We start from the raw sequence: 14,313 nt of genomic DNA on the forward strand, positions 1-14,313 counted from the left end.
CATGAAATGATCAATTAAGGAACCATGATCCTAGCATCAGAATAATACATTCAACCAGTCCTATATCACTTACAACTCCGATGTGACATTCGAGAACTCGCCGTGGTCTAGCTTCGTCTTCCAGAAGATAGGGTTCATATCATCAAATCCATGGTGCACCCATCCTTCCTCCTTAACGTGGTAGCAGTTAATGAAACCACCAGAGTAGGCATCACGATGCATAGCAGCCAAAATAGCGCGACGACCCAGAGCCAGCGCATCCTCCTCGGACATGTCATAGTTGTAGTTGGCATCCAGAACACCGTAGGCGAATGTCTGACCGGATCCAACACAGAACAGGTTGCCTGGCAGCCGGGTGCCGTCTGAGTCGATGTAGTACAGAGCAGGTCCTTCTTGAGGAGTCACCTGGAAAAAAGGGTTAGATCAACTGAACCAATTCATCACGATGGGTAAGTAGGATTGTTTGATACGCACACCACAAAGCATGGTTCCCATACTCAGGCCATAGCCCTTGTAAGCATAAGTCAAGTTGGCAAGGATCTTCGATGCGGCAGCGACAGTAATACGACGCTTGTGTCGGATTTCTATTCCCATTAGCATAATAATCCTCTCCACTGCCACTGATGAACATACCATGCAGAGTACACTGCTGACTCAAATACCGCAACCAATATTGGCAATCCTATAGATTCATCAGAAACCAACGATATCGCCAGTCGCATGCATCCTCAAACTTACCGCCGCACCACCGGCCATAGTACCCAACAAACCCGGTGTAGGCTCATTAGTTGGCTTGTCCTCACCACGGCTCAACCGCGACACGGGAATGACTTTCTTCACTGTCTGGCTAGCAATCCAATTTCCGGCTGTCGCTCGCGAGTCGGTACACACAATCTAAAGCATCAAAATTAATCAGTACCGATACACCGCAGAAGCACATGGCGAAGCCGATCGGGATGGAACGTACGATACCGCCCTGGAATCGAAAGGCCAGGGTTGTTGTTCCGTGAGCGAGCTTGATGGGACAGCTTGGGTTGGAGTGGTCATCAGTCATGGTACGGAGCCAAGAAGCGTGCTAATGAAGCAGAATATGTGATTAGCCAGGGTTCTTCTGTTGATGAGATTCTTTTTGGGAGCTCCAGTTGCCGTGATCCTGGCTGACAGGCTGGGCCTGGGCCTGGGCCTGGATGAACGGACAAGGCAGACAATCTCCAGTGTAGGAGCATCATGCAAACTTGAACACAATGAAATGAATGCGATCAAGGACTCACGTTGTCGACAGGAGGAAGGGCGAACTTGAGGGAGAGCGGAGGGAGGCTCTCAGTGAGTTCCTGTTGCTCTTGCTCCGAGTAAAAATCATTCTGGTGCTGCGGGCGCGAGTACTGGGCGACGAGCTTGTCCATGATGTGCGAATGGGAATGAGCGACGAGGATATAGAGGTTGGGTGGAGATGAATGGAGGACGAGCTGAAGAGGTGATGATGGGGCAGCTCCGGGCTGGAGCTTGGATTCCGCGTCACTCGGGCGCCTATGGTCACGTGCATCCGTATATCAAATGTATCAGACTTGTTCAATCATGAAGGGAATTTCATATATTTTATATATTTAAATGCGAGGATTTTATCTACAATTCTTTTTGAATAGGGGAAATAGGTATGGATATATGGAGAACTGTCGTTTCGAAGATACTCTTGGAACACACTCGTGTTGCACCTCAATGTATTAGAACGCAAGTATCCAATCAATTCAAAGTATTCCGTACGTATATTTGGATAGACCAGGAACCGGCTCACACTACTTATTCAAATCAATACCCATTTACCCATCAATCTGATCGCAGTCATCAATAAAGTGTACATGAACATGGCTAAAGACCCAATTCCCTCAAAGCAATTCAAGCTTCAATATCCAAAATATTTAAGAGGCCAACACAGCAGGCTCCTCCAGCTCCTTGGAAGACGAGACATCATCAGGGGGTCCAGTCATATCAACGCCGTTGGTCAATTCCGACTCATTGTCATCAGCCACGTGGGTTACGTTTCCATTCACCTGGGTTGCAGAAGAAGTAATGGGCTCAACGGTAGAGTGCCACGCACGAAGATCAGCCTCTGCATCTTCGAGGACTGCGCGAGCCTCGAACTCATGGTCATAGGCCTGGCGAGAATCACCCGGAACAACGGCGGAGTCGTCGATGAAGTTGAGCAGGCGACGTGCATGACGAGCGAGAATAATCTGTTTCTCGGCACGCTCGATGACAGCAGCAGTGTGGATGTCAAAGGCTTCCTTGAGCTTTGTTCGAGTCTATCACATGAATCAGCAATTATCCTAGAGCAACTTTGACCGGATATATAGATCCCCGAAATGAAAGATGGTAGTAGCTCAGCACATACCGTATTCGACAACTGCGCTTCAGCAACCAAGCTCTGTGCCTCAGCCCTGACGAGCTCATGCTCCAGCGTCACGATTTTCGGACTAGATGGATCCTTGTACTTGAGCTTGGCAATCTCATCGGTAACCTTCTGTCTCTGATCCCGACTTGGCTGCACAGAAGCCTCCATATTGCGAATATGCTTCAGAACACCTCGGTAATCCTCAAGATTCTGCGCAAAGACATCCTCCTGCTCACCCATCTCTGCAAGGATAACGCCCAGCTTATCCGAGATATCGGAGACGGCATCATCCTCGGTAGACTCGCCCCATTCCGAAAGCTGAGCGGCGATGGATCCGCGCTCGCGACCGGCAGCTTCGTGGGCGCCGATTGCGCTATTCTCGGATTTGATTAGTCTGGATAGACGCTTGCTTAGCTCGGGCTGTTGGATGCCGCGGAACGTTGCGATGCTGAAGCGGTGGCGGGGTGGTTCGCGATCGCGGCGAGATCGGATGGAAATTGTGCGGTTCCTTATAGTGTTAGTAAAGTGAGTGGTAAAATGGAAGGTGGAAGTACATTTTGTCTTGTATGGAAATGAATACCGATAAAAATTAATATTCAGTGGTTGCGCAGGATTTTAACCTAGGATGGTGCTAGGTTACTAGGTGATTAGGGAAATGGGAGGAGCTGGTATTAGTTATATGCAGGAAAGCTCCTTCCCATGACGATGTGCCCAACCTAATCTTCCATATCATTGCTGTTTCGGTGCAGCAGGAAGTGCAGTCCCGGTGGCTGACTGACGTCATGACGGGAGATACGGATGGTGAGCTCATACACTCCGATTGCAGCTCTGCGTGACCTAAATGCTTGAGAGGTTAGCTTGGTATGAGTGGAAGAGTTGAAAATTTGAGTTGTACCTCGTAAGAGATCTGAATCGTGATCGTCCGTTCCGAGTTTCCACCGTTTATGTAGAGTTGTCTGGCTAGGGTAAATTGGATCTCCAGGGAGGATTTACCATATAGCTAGGCAATACATATTAATCATAGTAATATCATTGACGACCTCGTCACTAAAATTCTTGTTTTATTTGACACAGGAAAAACGTGAATAGCGTATCAGATCCAGATATCCCCACAAAACACCAGACGCAGACCACGAGGTCTGTAGTGTGCTAAAACGCAGAACGAAACAAATCCAGGAGCGCCTTCCGAGCGAGAAATACATAAAACAGACAGCTAATCCGACTATGACATATCATCGGCATCTGGGTGGTGCGAATGTTCATTATCCGAAGCGTGGAAGGCGTCTCCGAATGCTGAGTCCTCCATATCAGGCAGGTCAAGATCACCATGCTGTTCGGTGTAGGCGGCCAATGCATCACCGGCACTGTCAATGTTGGTAAAATCGAAAGCGGCGCCCTCTAAGCTCGTGTCTCCACCGGCTTCATCCTTATTCTCGTTGTTCACCATCACCCAGCCACCAGTTTCACCATTGGCACCACCGAGGTGATCTCCCAGGTCCATGTCTACATCACCAGGACCGGATGGTGCAGAAGCTCCGTTGCCTGGGCTGCCAAACTGGTTCAGAAGGCTGTCGGCGTGGTCCATAACCATGTCGTTGGTGAAGGACTCGGGTTCATCCTTGTGTTCGGGTTCGATCTTCTCCAGGAGACCACCCTTCTCTACACATGAAACCTTGGGCTCCGGCATGATCTGCCTCTTGCAAGAACCCTCAACATCGCGAACGACATCATCCACCTTGTATTTGGCCTTTTCTTCAACATAATCCATCGGCGGGGCCTCATCCTCTTCGGAGGGAATGATAATTCGGCCCTCCAATCTCCACACCTCGGAACCTGTTGCAGCAGGATCAGCGGCCGCCTCCCTGAGGCGCAATTCAGCATCTTTGAAAAGCGAGCTGCGGTTGAATTGCTCCAGCCGACGAGCGTGTTGCCTCTTCATCTTCTCCATCTCGGCGTTTGTCTCAGCGATCTTCTTAGCGATCTGGTTCGCAAACTCGTTTGCTTTGACTTCTCCTAGCTTGGATGCTTCCGGGACATCACTGTCTGGACCTTCTCCACCACCGGGAGTATCAAAGTAGGCCGACGTCAAGGACTCCAGCTCTCCCTTGCGGCCCAGACCAAGCGAAACCGGGGTGATTTGAGACATAGAATAAGGGGATGCAAAAATATCTTCCATCCACTCGTGGTGTAGTGTATAGCGCATCTTACTGATATCTCGCGGGGTCAACTGATCAATCATATCACCACTCGACACATCCTCATCCTCAAGCGAAAAATCAGCGGTCGCAGCAGCAATCGCAGCGGAGGAGGCGCGGTGTGGACGTTGGATTTTGCCTGGGTGAGCGGCGGCTGGGTGACCCTGAGGTGGGTAGAAGCCCGGTCGGGCCTGGGCAGCAGCAGCATTGGCGTAAGGGGGTTGAGGTTGAGTGAAGCCTTGCGAAGAAATCTGTTGAGGAAAAGGAATGGTTGGCCAGCTATTGCGGTCATGGAGCATAAATTCTTTGCGACTCAGTTGACCTTGAGTTTGTAGGAAACGTCGTTGGCTCATCATGCTTTGAACCTGCGGGGTCACGGGAATACGGGCAGCGGGGACGTGGTCTGTTTGAGGGGCGCGTGAATAGTGGACGATCCACAATGATGGGTCGGGCTGAGGGCCGTTGGGGATTTTGGATGAAACAAGACGATAGCGCTTTCGAGTGTGCGATGCCACATTCTCATGCGGAGGGAGATATCCACTGCGATGGACATACATCTCCACAGTCTGGTTCAAGTATTAGCCCCCAAGTTTCTTCATTTATATGCGATATAGGATCATGTGGCATCACATACATAGCCTCGAGATTCAAAGCTGAAGGCCTGCTCAGCATCGGCCCAGACATAACCGTCGCTGGCAAAGTTGTTGCCCAAATGCGCCATAGGCTGCCAAGTGAGCATGACATTGCCATCTGCAGGACCCTCCAGAAGGGTCCAGTGCATAGGTTTCTGTTGGCAGACTCGGGGTGCGCTGGTTAAGTATTCCACGGCTGTTTCGGCGGGCATCATGTGCATATTCGGATAGCGGTGGTGAGAAACCAAGTGCATGTGAGGCAGCTAGGTATGGCGATCATGTCAGTGTTTGCTCAATTCTTCAACATCTTTCCTGCTACGCCATGTTGAATGAAATTTGGGGTATCCTACCAGCTGCGCCGGCATACGGCTCGCCGGGTCATCCATCTTGATAACACTCTTTTGTGAGATAATAGATTCAATGGTTTGCACAGTACTTATAGCACGTGGTCAATTGTAATGGATGCGATACAACCGAATTGCGATGAATGTGAAATGCGATGAAGATGAAAGCGGTGACCTTGTCAGGGTGGATGGAGCTCCTGGGGGACGCGACGCGGGAGATTTTTGATGCGGTCCGGCTGAGTGTACAAACCAACTATGCAGGACACCTGAGGCACTAACATATCTATACTGTCAATGTATGAATTCACGTCCATTCTAAAATATTTACAGGTGGTTTATTGAAATTGTTAAATCCTTGGGCTTATTACCTTTCTGATACTATGAATGTCTGGCTATATAAGCTTATTGAATGGATACATCTAAAGCTCAAGATACTAGGCCCATGCATAGAACTTGGGAATGTTAGTACATATTATGAGCGAGACAAATTATCTGGCAACGAAAGATGTGAGGACGGAAGAATTAATCGCTGCTCTATAGCCTCTGCAATACCAGAAATAAGGTCCGTGATGGTGTCCTCAAGATTGGCGTAGAGGTCTCCCCGGATTGTCTTCTGGTAGTAATACTTTAATACTTCATTCAATATATCTGGATTTGATCCAACGGCATTTGATCCTTCTACATTGTCAGCTCGAATGATCCAGTTATATTGTGTTACACTGATCTCCTCCGCAAAGGGGATTTGGAAGCTCTTCGTAAAGTGCTTGACACCGCTAGGATTGGGAATTTTGTATGACAGTATATGTCAATTGTAAGCAAGCCCTTCAGTGCTATAGATCACGTTCACCGATTGGACACCCCGGGCAATGAAACTGACAATAAATCATATCGTCCATTGAAACCTTCATCCTTTTGCGTGCCTCGAATCTCATTTCTTGAGAATCAGTAGAGGACCTGCGTCTCTTATACGTACCTCTCACCACCCAACCTCGTTCCTCTTCACTTTCATCTTCATCTTCTACACCCGATTCTTCTCGTTCCCTATGAAGTCGATGAAAGATCCAAGTGATATTTGTACTTGTAATGCCTCCCCATGTTCTCTCTTGCATAAGCCATCCAATAACCTCATCCTTGTTCTCAATTCTCACACCATTCTCTTCCATCTCAGGAAGTACTACCATGTCGCGTAGCACCTTGGTAGATCTATTGACAGCCATCATAACTGCAAGTCCAACAGAGATGACCACCCGCGAAAACTGTCACGATTGCCTTCCACTTCCGTGCCAGTTGCCTTGGACCTCACGGTACCGGCGACAGATAGCTTTTGGGAGCAAGCAGCTCCCGCACGAGTGGGGTGCAGATCTGGGCTCAAAATATTCTGAAACTTCTTGAATCTGGCCCCGAACCTGGGCTGCGCCTCTTCGGGGACAGTCTTGAAGTTGATGTCTTCGCTCAACAGGGGGTAAGCCAACGACGTGGCAAAGGGAACAGTCGCTATCCCAAGCCATTATCGCTCGTCTGACTGAGGATAATGTGATAGTGGCTTGGCTCTCTTCTTCATCTGTTGGAGTTTGGCATACTTGCTGTGACTGGCATGATAGATGAGGGCTCTCGGTCTGGATCGATAGGGAATTGTACAGCTCCCTATGCATCTCTGACTGTCTTTGGGTATGTTGCCGAGAGTGCTGACTCTGGGGGCTTTCGAAGTGTTTATGAGGACTGGGGGACATATTGGATGATGCTTCGTGGCTCAGCAGGGTTGCTTGTAAGTTTTACCAATGTTAAGGTGTTCTGAACATTGTAATAAGTGATTCAAAGTGAGGCTGGCTGTGGGGAAAAGCAAATACTCTCGAATCGAAAGCAAGAAAAAAGAGAAAGGAAAAGTCTTTGTATGGATGGAACTTCGTTCGGGCTTTTCTTTGCCCGGTTTTCTTTGTTCGCTAAATTTGGCCTTCAAACGCTTGTACACGTACCTCCGAACTGCATGGATATACTAGAAGTTGTAGTTGTATGTAACTTATAGGGTTGTCCACACCTTAACTGTTTTTTTGGGGTCGGCCAGACACTTGGTGTAAAATACAAAACCTCACCTTGACACTTGATTGAGGTCGGCTGGGCACTTGCTATACCTAACTAGGAAGTATTTCGCCCCACTTTTCAAGTGTCCGGGTGAGATTTTGTAATTTACACCAAGTGTCTGGCCGACCTCAATTAAGGGTCCAGCCGACCTCCTCTTGATGCGGTGAATGTGTTCTGCCGGAAGAACTTTGACCCACAAGAAACAACCACGGGAGAATGTGGAAAGCTGCCAGAACATTAGCGACCAAGATGCCTCGTGTTCCAAGTACAAAAGAAGTCGTCCCCGGCGCGTCCGTCAACATCGTTCTGAAAGCCGATCAACGGACCGGGCGCACCGTCGACGGAACTATCACAGACGTGTTGACGCGTGGAAACCACCCACGGGGCATCAAAGTCCGACTCTCGGATGGTCGCGTCGGAAGAGTCCAGTCCATGACAGGGGCACCTACAATTACATCTGCTGCGACGGCAGCATATTCTGCATCCAAGAATGCCTCGGAGCCAGAGGTTCCCTCCCCCAACATTGGCTTAGACGCGTACATCACGCAAGGAAAACAGCGGAAACGGAAGGGTGGACCCAAACCACTGCCGGCAGATACAGATGGACGTGATGAGGCTCAACAGACCCCGACAGAAGTGGTGACATGTCCTGTCTGTGGCGAGTTTAATGGAGATGAAGCAGCTGTTGCTCATCATGTTGCTAGCCATTTTGCTGATTGAGCAACGAATGTCCCAATTATAACCCGATGTCCAAAAATTTCGACCATACTTTGCGAAAATACTTCCGACAGTACGTCAACATACAGCTCCTTCCTCAAGGGAATCTTAGCCAGCTGTGGAATTGTACCACACATATTTCAAGGTTAAAAGAGCAATTGTCGAGTATCCTGAGCGTAGTAGTATACCACGACTCAGGTAAAGAAGAAAACATGCATGGATGTTCAGGCTCTAGTTGTCCTACTTGTAAGAAAAAAGATGAAATGCCTATCGCATGGGCTTTCCTGGGCCTAGATGGCGCTCTAGCGACGCTGCATGTTGAGCCTGACCGCCGGGGTCAGGGTCTTGCTTCTTGCTTATCGATGGAAATTATGCGTCGAGAAATGGATCTGGATGGAATGTTTGGCGCTAAAGGGGAGGATGGGAAGGTGCAAAACCAACTGAGAGAGTGGGTTCATGCGGATGTGGCTCAGTATAACATGGCTCGTCGGAGGGCTATTGAGAAGGTTGGAGGTGAGATAATGTCGACCGTTATGTGGACTGTGATAGAACTTCGTGAATAAAGCTACTTAAGTTGACTTTGAATAATCATAGCTCATTGCAAATAGATGCTGTGGCTATTTTGGAACAGTGGTTATGCTTGGCCATGTAATAGAGTATCGTAAAAGGACCAAGTCCGACCCATTCCGAGCTCTTGGGCCAGATTTAACATCATGAACTACTGTCTTGGCACATTTCATGCAGCGGAAGTAGCTTGATGCAAACAATGATTGATGTATGTACGGAGTGGCTGAATTCTGAGCTGAGAAAGCAAAAAACAATAACCAAATAGCGAGCAAATGCTTGACCGTATATAATTGGAAGTATGTTTGGATGTATCACTCTTCATATTTCTTCCCATTTCTTGCATTCAAAAGACAAATGTAGATCTTAGATCGAATCCCCCTTTCCTACACACCTATTTCCCCTCGACAAATTCTTTGCATTGTAAAAGTACGCCATGCCCTTGACACTGGAGCAATCTCCTCTTATTCCTCGGGGTCGCCCCGCCATCCCCCGTCACCAATTGCCCCACGCCATGCAGGTCCAGTAAAGCCTGCCATAGTCGCCGCGTTAGTCTCCACATGGAATGCCACTTTCCTCGCTGCAGCAGACAGCACCATCACCTCAACATTATCAGCCACCATCGCACACGAATTCGAGTCCTTGGCCTTCGAGTCCTTGGCCTTCGTATCATGGCTAGGCTCAGGCTATCTCATAGGCCTAACAGCCACACAGCCACTCAGCAGGAAACTAAGTGACATTTTCGGGCGGCGCGTGAACTTTTGCATCGCGTCGGGTTTGTTTACCATCGGTAACCTCGTCTGCGGGTTCTCCCGTTCGAAAGTGGTGCTGATCGCAGCACGGGTACTTACAGGGATCGGAGGCGGCGGATGCATTTCCATCGCGACGTTCATCGCATCCGATAACATTCCTCTTCATCGTCGGGGGACATGGCAGGGCACTAGCGCTATCGTGTAGACCTCTGGTATGAGTCTAGGAGCGGTGATTGGTGGTGCGATTAATGATGCGGTAGGCTGGAGATGGGCGTTTGTTGGCATTGCACCGTTATCATTCATTGCCGGACTAGGTGTTGCAACATTTGTGCCGAGTCAAGGCGAAGGCAAACAGAAACTTGGAGAAATGCTCGGTCGAATTGACTTCCTCGGTGCTGTGACTTTGGTATCATCTCTGGTTTTGTTGCTGCCTGGCCTCAACTACGACGGGTCGCAAGAGAGATCGCCAATGATCGTCATGGCCATTCCTGCGGGCGCTGCACTTATGGTGGCATTTCTTATTGAATATCGTTGGGCAAAAGAGCCGATTATTCCCCTGTCATTGTTTGGTCGACGGACCGTGGTCGCAGCATGTTTGACAGCCTGGTTCATGAGCATGGCGTTCTACGCGCTCACATTTTATGTTCCACTGTACCTACAGATGCCGGGATATTCCACCAGCGAGACAGGTCTCCAGATTCTTCCCGATTCCATAGGCGCCGGATTGGTGTCTTTCCGATAACAGGAAGATATGACATGTTTAGATACACCATGACACTGCTTCTGGTTATCGCATCGGTCGGATTCGCTTCCATCACGAGGGAAAGATATTGAATTCTGCCCGAGGTGTATCTTTTTTGCAAAGGGTTTGGCATGGGTGGTTCTCTGACCATGTTGATTCTTGCATTGCTACATGCGGTCCCGCATGAGAAGCATGCAACGGCCACTTCTGCTTTGTATGCGTTTCGATCGACGGGTTCAACGCTGGGCTTGTCTGCGGCTAGTGGGAGTTTCAATCGGCGACTCAACCAGGCATCTTTGATGACAAATTCAGTCTGTGTTGAAGGGGACGATTGTGATTTGGATGCACTTCACCAGGCCTTCCAACTTGCACTGGCTTTTGCCTGTGTTGGTCTGATATCAGCTCTTTTTATTGGATGTTCTAGTAATAAGCCTCGGGAGGAAGAATGCGATTAAGTGGTCAATTAGGTATATCTATAGGTATAGGTTTTGAATATTATATCTAGTCCATAGGGTGAATACTATTTCCGGAATTTCAATCAAATTTTTTGACTGCATAGAAAGATATAGTTATGTGGAACGAGGCAATGTGGGACAAGGTAAAGTGGGAAAAGGTAATGTGGGACAAGGTAATTCAACTCGGATGGACATTCCCGGTACGGGAAAATTACTAACAATCCCAACGGAAAGTACGGAATCTTGCAAAAGGTTTATTAAGAAGATTCCGACCCTTTTAACGTTAGTAAGTACTAGTTAGTACTGTAAGTGTATATTTGACCAATCAAATCTTTCAAGAACAGGCTTAGTCATATGACGTCATTGACGACTTTAGCAGTTTCGGCGAGTACCGTGAAGACACTGTACCATGGTGAGTCTAACAGTCATGACGATGGTTGTTTTATGCATTTTTTTTTCTGATCAACTGAAATTCTGGAGCTTTTTCAGTTCCACTTGATGTGTAATAACGGAATCGAACGGGATGGGGTCGAGACTTGGATGCTTATGCTATACTGTAAGTCAAAGTGGGCAACGTAATAAGATAAAACCGGGGATCGCCGCTGATTCGTAGCTTCTTTCCCCGCATGAATGTATACCCCCACAGAGGAGTTCATTAACAAGCCGCGGCGGTCTGGCCCAATAGAACGTCGTAGCTTAGGAATCAGCTTTGGCCCAGAACATCGTCCAGCCAACCAGATGACAAAACCCTTTCCGAGGAGCTTCTAATGCGTTTCCCGTCATTCGTCTTTTAAGAGCGGGGTGCCCTCCTTCTAAAGCGTTTAAACTTTACTCTTTCATTCCCCCTCTCTATTCCCATAATACCTTACCATTGTTTATATCATCATGGGTGAATGTCCAGTTCACAAGTCCTCCAATGTGGCCGGCCATGGCACCAGGAATACAGACTGGTGGCCCGAGAGCCTCAAGCTCAATATCCTGCGTCAGCACACCCAGGCCACAGACCCAATGGGCAAGGACTTTGACTACGCACAGGCATTCAAGAGCCTCGACTATTATGCTTTGAAGAAGGATCTCCACAACCTGATGACCGACTCTCAGGACTTCTGGCCTGCCGACTTTGGCCACTATGGTGGTCTGTTCATTCGAATGGCTTGGCACAGTGCTGGTACCTACCGAGTGTTTGACGGCCGTGGCGGTGGTGGTCAGGGTCAGCAGAGATTTGCCCCACTTAACAGTTGGCCCGACAACGTCAGTTTGGACAAGGCCCGCCGCCTGCTGTGGCCCATCAAGCAAAAGTACGGCAACAAGATCTCATGGGCCGATTTGCTACTCCTGACTGGTAATGTTGCCCTGGAGTCCATGGGTCTGAAGACTTTTGGCTTCGCTGGTGGCCGTCCCGATGTATGGGAGGCCGACGAGTCAGTTTACTGGGGTAGCGAGACCGAATGGATGACCAACGCCGCTCGTTACAAGCCCACGACTGAGGAGGAGAAGGAGAAGCAGGGTGACATCAAGACCCGGGATCCCGAAAGCCCCTTGGCTGCCGTCGTCATGGGTTTGATTTACGTGAACCCCGAGGGCCCTGACGCCAAGCCCGACCCCATTGCTTCCGCTCGGGACATCCGTATCACCTTCGGCCGCATGGCCATGAACGACGAGGAGACTGTTGCTCTTATTGCTGGTGGTCACACCTTCGGTAAGACCCACGGAGCTGCTCCCGCAGATAATATTGGCGAAGAGCCCGAGGCCGCCGGTCTTCACCAGCAGGGTCTTGGCTGGACCAACAAGCACGGCACCGGAAAAGGTGCCCATGCTATCACCTCTGGTCTGGAGGTTACCTGGACCAAGACTCCTACCAAGTGGAGCAACCAGTTCCTCGAGTACCTCTTCAAGTACGAGTGGGAGCTGACCAAGTCCCCTGCCGGTGCCAACCAGTGGACTGCCAAGGATGCCGACGAAATTATCCCCAACGCTTTTGACCCCAACAAGAAGCAGAAGCCGCGCATGCTCACCACTGATCTGGCTTTGCGCTTCGACCCTGAGTACGAGAAGATCTCGCGCCGCTTCCTGGCCAATCCTGACCAGCTCGCCGATGCCTTCTCTCGGGCTTGGTTCAAGCTGCTTCACCGTGATATGGGTCCCCGTGTCCGCTGGCTCGGACCCGAGGTTCCCCAAGAGACTCTGCTCTGGGAGGACCCCGTTCCCGCTGTGGACCACCCTCTGATTGACGTGGAGGACGCCGCTGAGCTCAAGCGAGAAATTCTTAACTCGGGTGTCGATCACACCAAGTTCATCTCCACTGCTTGGGCCTCAGCCTCTACCTTCCGTGGTGGTGACAAGCGTGGCGGTGCCAACGGTGCCCGCATCCGCCTCGCTCCCCAGAACAAGTGGGAGATCAACAACCCCGCCCAGCTGCGAGAGGTCCTGAATGTCCTGGAAGACATTCAGCGCCGCTACAACAGCTCTCAGACGGGCAACAAGCGGGTGTCGCTGGCCGATCTCATTGTTCTGGCTGGTTCCGCCGCTCTGGAGAAGGCTGCTGGTATTCCCGTTCCTTTCACTCCTGGTCGTACCGACGCCACCGAGGAGCAGACCGATGTCGACTCCTTCGGCTACCTGGAGCCAGTCGCTGACGGTTTCCGCAACTACGGCCACTCCACCGGCCGTGTCCGCACTGAGCAGATGCTCGTTGATCGCGCTCAGCTCCTGACACTGACCGCCCCTGAGCTAACCGTCCTCGTCGGTGGTCTGCGTGTCCTCAACGGCAACTGGGACCGCTCCAACGCTGGTGTTTTCACCCAGCGTCCCGGTCAGCTGACCAACGACTTCTTCGTCAACCTTCTCGACATGAACACTGAGTGGAAGCCTACCGGCAGTGACAACGAGACCTTCGAGGGTGTTGACCGCAAGACTGGTGCCAAGAAGTGGACTGCCACCCGCGTCGACCTCATTTTCGGTCACCACGCTGAGCTGCGCGCTCTGGCCGAGGTTTACGGCAGCCACGATGGTCAGTACCAGTTCGTGAACGACTTTGTCAAGGCTTGGGATAAGGTTATGAACTTGGACCGCTTCGACCTGGCGTATGCTGCTCCCTCCAGCCGCCCTGCTCGTCTGTGAAAAATTGTTGTGGATTAGAACCCGTGCCATGTCACTATGTTTATTGATTTGACGAAGATTGTTAATGATTCATTGAATGTTAATTAGCTGATATGACTTTTTCGGTGATATTTGCAGCCGCAAAGAGGTGTTTGTATAGAAAATTGTACTGCAAGGTACTCTTACATGAATTTAGTAAATTTGATTTTCTGCCATATTGTCATCTGGTTTTATGAATTTATCGGGCTCATCCCTATTGTCCATATTTTATTTTATTTGTGAAAACCCACTCACCCTCTCCTTTTAAAAATATCTAAGCACTATTTATTTATAACCTAAAAATTA

The 14,313-nt window shown here is 49.7% G+C and overlaps 8 protein-coding genes across 8 annotated transcripts; 4 read left to right on the forward strand and 4 right to left on the reverse strand.

The window, feature by feature from the left end:
- Positions 1 to 69: 69 nt before the first annotated feature.
- Positions 70 to 1,403, reverse strand: pre2 (proteasome core particle subunit beta 5; the record flags this gene model as incomplete). The annotated part of the gene is made up of 6 exons (XM_057144894.1): positions 70 to 405; positions 475 to 584; positions 634 to 682; positions 739 to 894; positions 968 to 1,075; positions 1,272 to 1,403. 6 exons carry the CDS (start codon positions 1,401 to 1,403, stop codon positions 70 to 72), a joined length of 891 nt encoding a protein of 296 aa, XP_056990648.1.
- Positions 1,404 to 1,916: 513 nt separating this feature from the next.
- Positions 1,917 to 3,173, reverse strand: N7520_010962 (Eisosome component PIL1/LSP1 family protein; the record flags this gene model as incomplete). The annotated part of the gene is made up of 3 exons (XM_057144895.1): positions 1,917 to 2,300; positions 2,390 to 2,897; positions 3,169 to 3,173. The coding sequence occupies 3 exons, from the start codon at positions 3,171 to 3,173 to the stop codon at positions 1,917 to 1,919; spliced, it is 897 nt and encodes a 298-aa protein (XP_056990649.1).
- A 438-nt stretch (positions 3,174 to 3,611) lies between these two features.
- N7520_010963 (uncharacterized protein) lies at positions 3,612 to 5,602 on the reverse strand (the record flags this gene model as incomplete). The annotated part of the gene is made up of 3 exons (XM_057144896.1): positions 3,612 to 5,150; positions 5,219 to 5,479; positions 5,567 to 5,602. 3 exons carry the CDS (start codon positions 5,600 to 5,602, stop codon positions 3,612 to 3,614), a joined length of 1,836 nt encoding a protein of 611 aa, XP_056990650.1.
- Positions 5,603 to 6,488: 886 nt separating this feature from the next.
- On the reverse strand, positions 6,489 to 6,777 carry N7520_010964 (uncharacterized protein; the record flags this gene model as incomplete). The annotated part of the gene is given in 2 exon segments (XM_057144897.1): positions 6,489 to 6,514; positions 6,534 to 6,777. 2 exon segments carry the CDS (start codon positions 6,775 to 6,777, stop codon positions 6,489 to 6,491), a joined length of 270 nt encoding a protein of 89 aa, XP_056990651.1.
- A 1,111-nt stretch (positions 6,778 to 7,888) lies between these two features.
- On the forward strand, positions 7,889 to 8,359 carry N7520_010965 (YwbE family protein; the record flags this gene model as incomplete). The annotated part of the gene is made up of 1 exon (XM_057144898.1): positions 7,889 to 8,359. The coding sequence occupies one exon, from the start codon at positions 7,889 to 7,891 to the stop codon at positions 8,357 to 8,359; it is 471 nt and encodes a 156-aa protein (XP_056990652.1).
- A 260-nt stretch (positions 8,360 to 8,619) lies between these two features.
- N7520_010966 (Major facilitator superfamily domain general substrate transporter) lies at positions 8,620 to 10,414 on the forward strand (the record flags this gene model as incomplete). Its single annotated transcript, XM_057144899.1, has 3 exons — positions 8,620 to 8,869; positions 9,351 to 9,763; positions 9,878 to 10,414. 3 exons carry the CDS (start codon positions 8,620 to 8,622, stop codon positions 10,412 to 10,414), a joined length of 1,200 nt encoding a protein of 399 aa, XP_056990653.1.
- A 149-nt stretch (positions 10,415 to 10,563) lies between these two features.
- On the forward strand, positions 10,564 to 11,368 carry N7520_010967 (Major facilitator superfamily domain general substrate transporter; the record flags this gene model as incomplete). The annotated part of the gene is made up of 4 exons (XM_057144900.1): positions 10,564 to 10,804; positions 10,984 to 11,042; positions 11,220 to 11,281; positions 11,359 to 11,368. 4 exons carry the CDS (start codon positions 10,564 to 10,566, stop codon positions 11,366 to 11,368), a joined length of 372 nt encoding a protein of 123 aa, XP_056990654.1.
- A 386-nt stretch (positions 11,369 to 11,754) lies between these two features.
- cat2 (bifunctional catalase-peroxidase Cat2) lies at positions 11,755 to 13,989 on the forward strand (the record flags this gene model as incomplete). Its single annotated transcript, XM_057144901.1, has 1 exon — positions 11,755 to 13,989. One exon carries the CDS (start codon positions 11,755 to 11,757, stop codon positions 13,987 to 13,989), a length of 2,235 nt encoding a protein of 744 aa, XP_056990655.1.
- Between the last annotated feature and the right edge of the window lie 324 nt (positions 13,990 to 14,313).

This window comes from Penicillium odoratum (genome assembly GCF_028828045.1).
Source record: "Penicillium odoratum strain IBT 22623 chromosome Unknown utg000008l_segment0_segment0, whole genome shotgun sequence".
In the NCBI taxonomy this organism is placed as follows: domain Eukaryota; kingdom Fungi; phylum Ascomycota; class Eurotiomycetes; order Eurotiales; family Aspergillaceae; genus Penicillium; species Penicillium odoratum.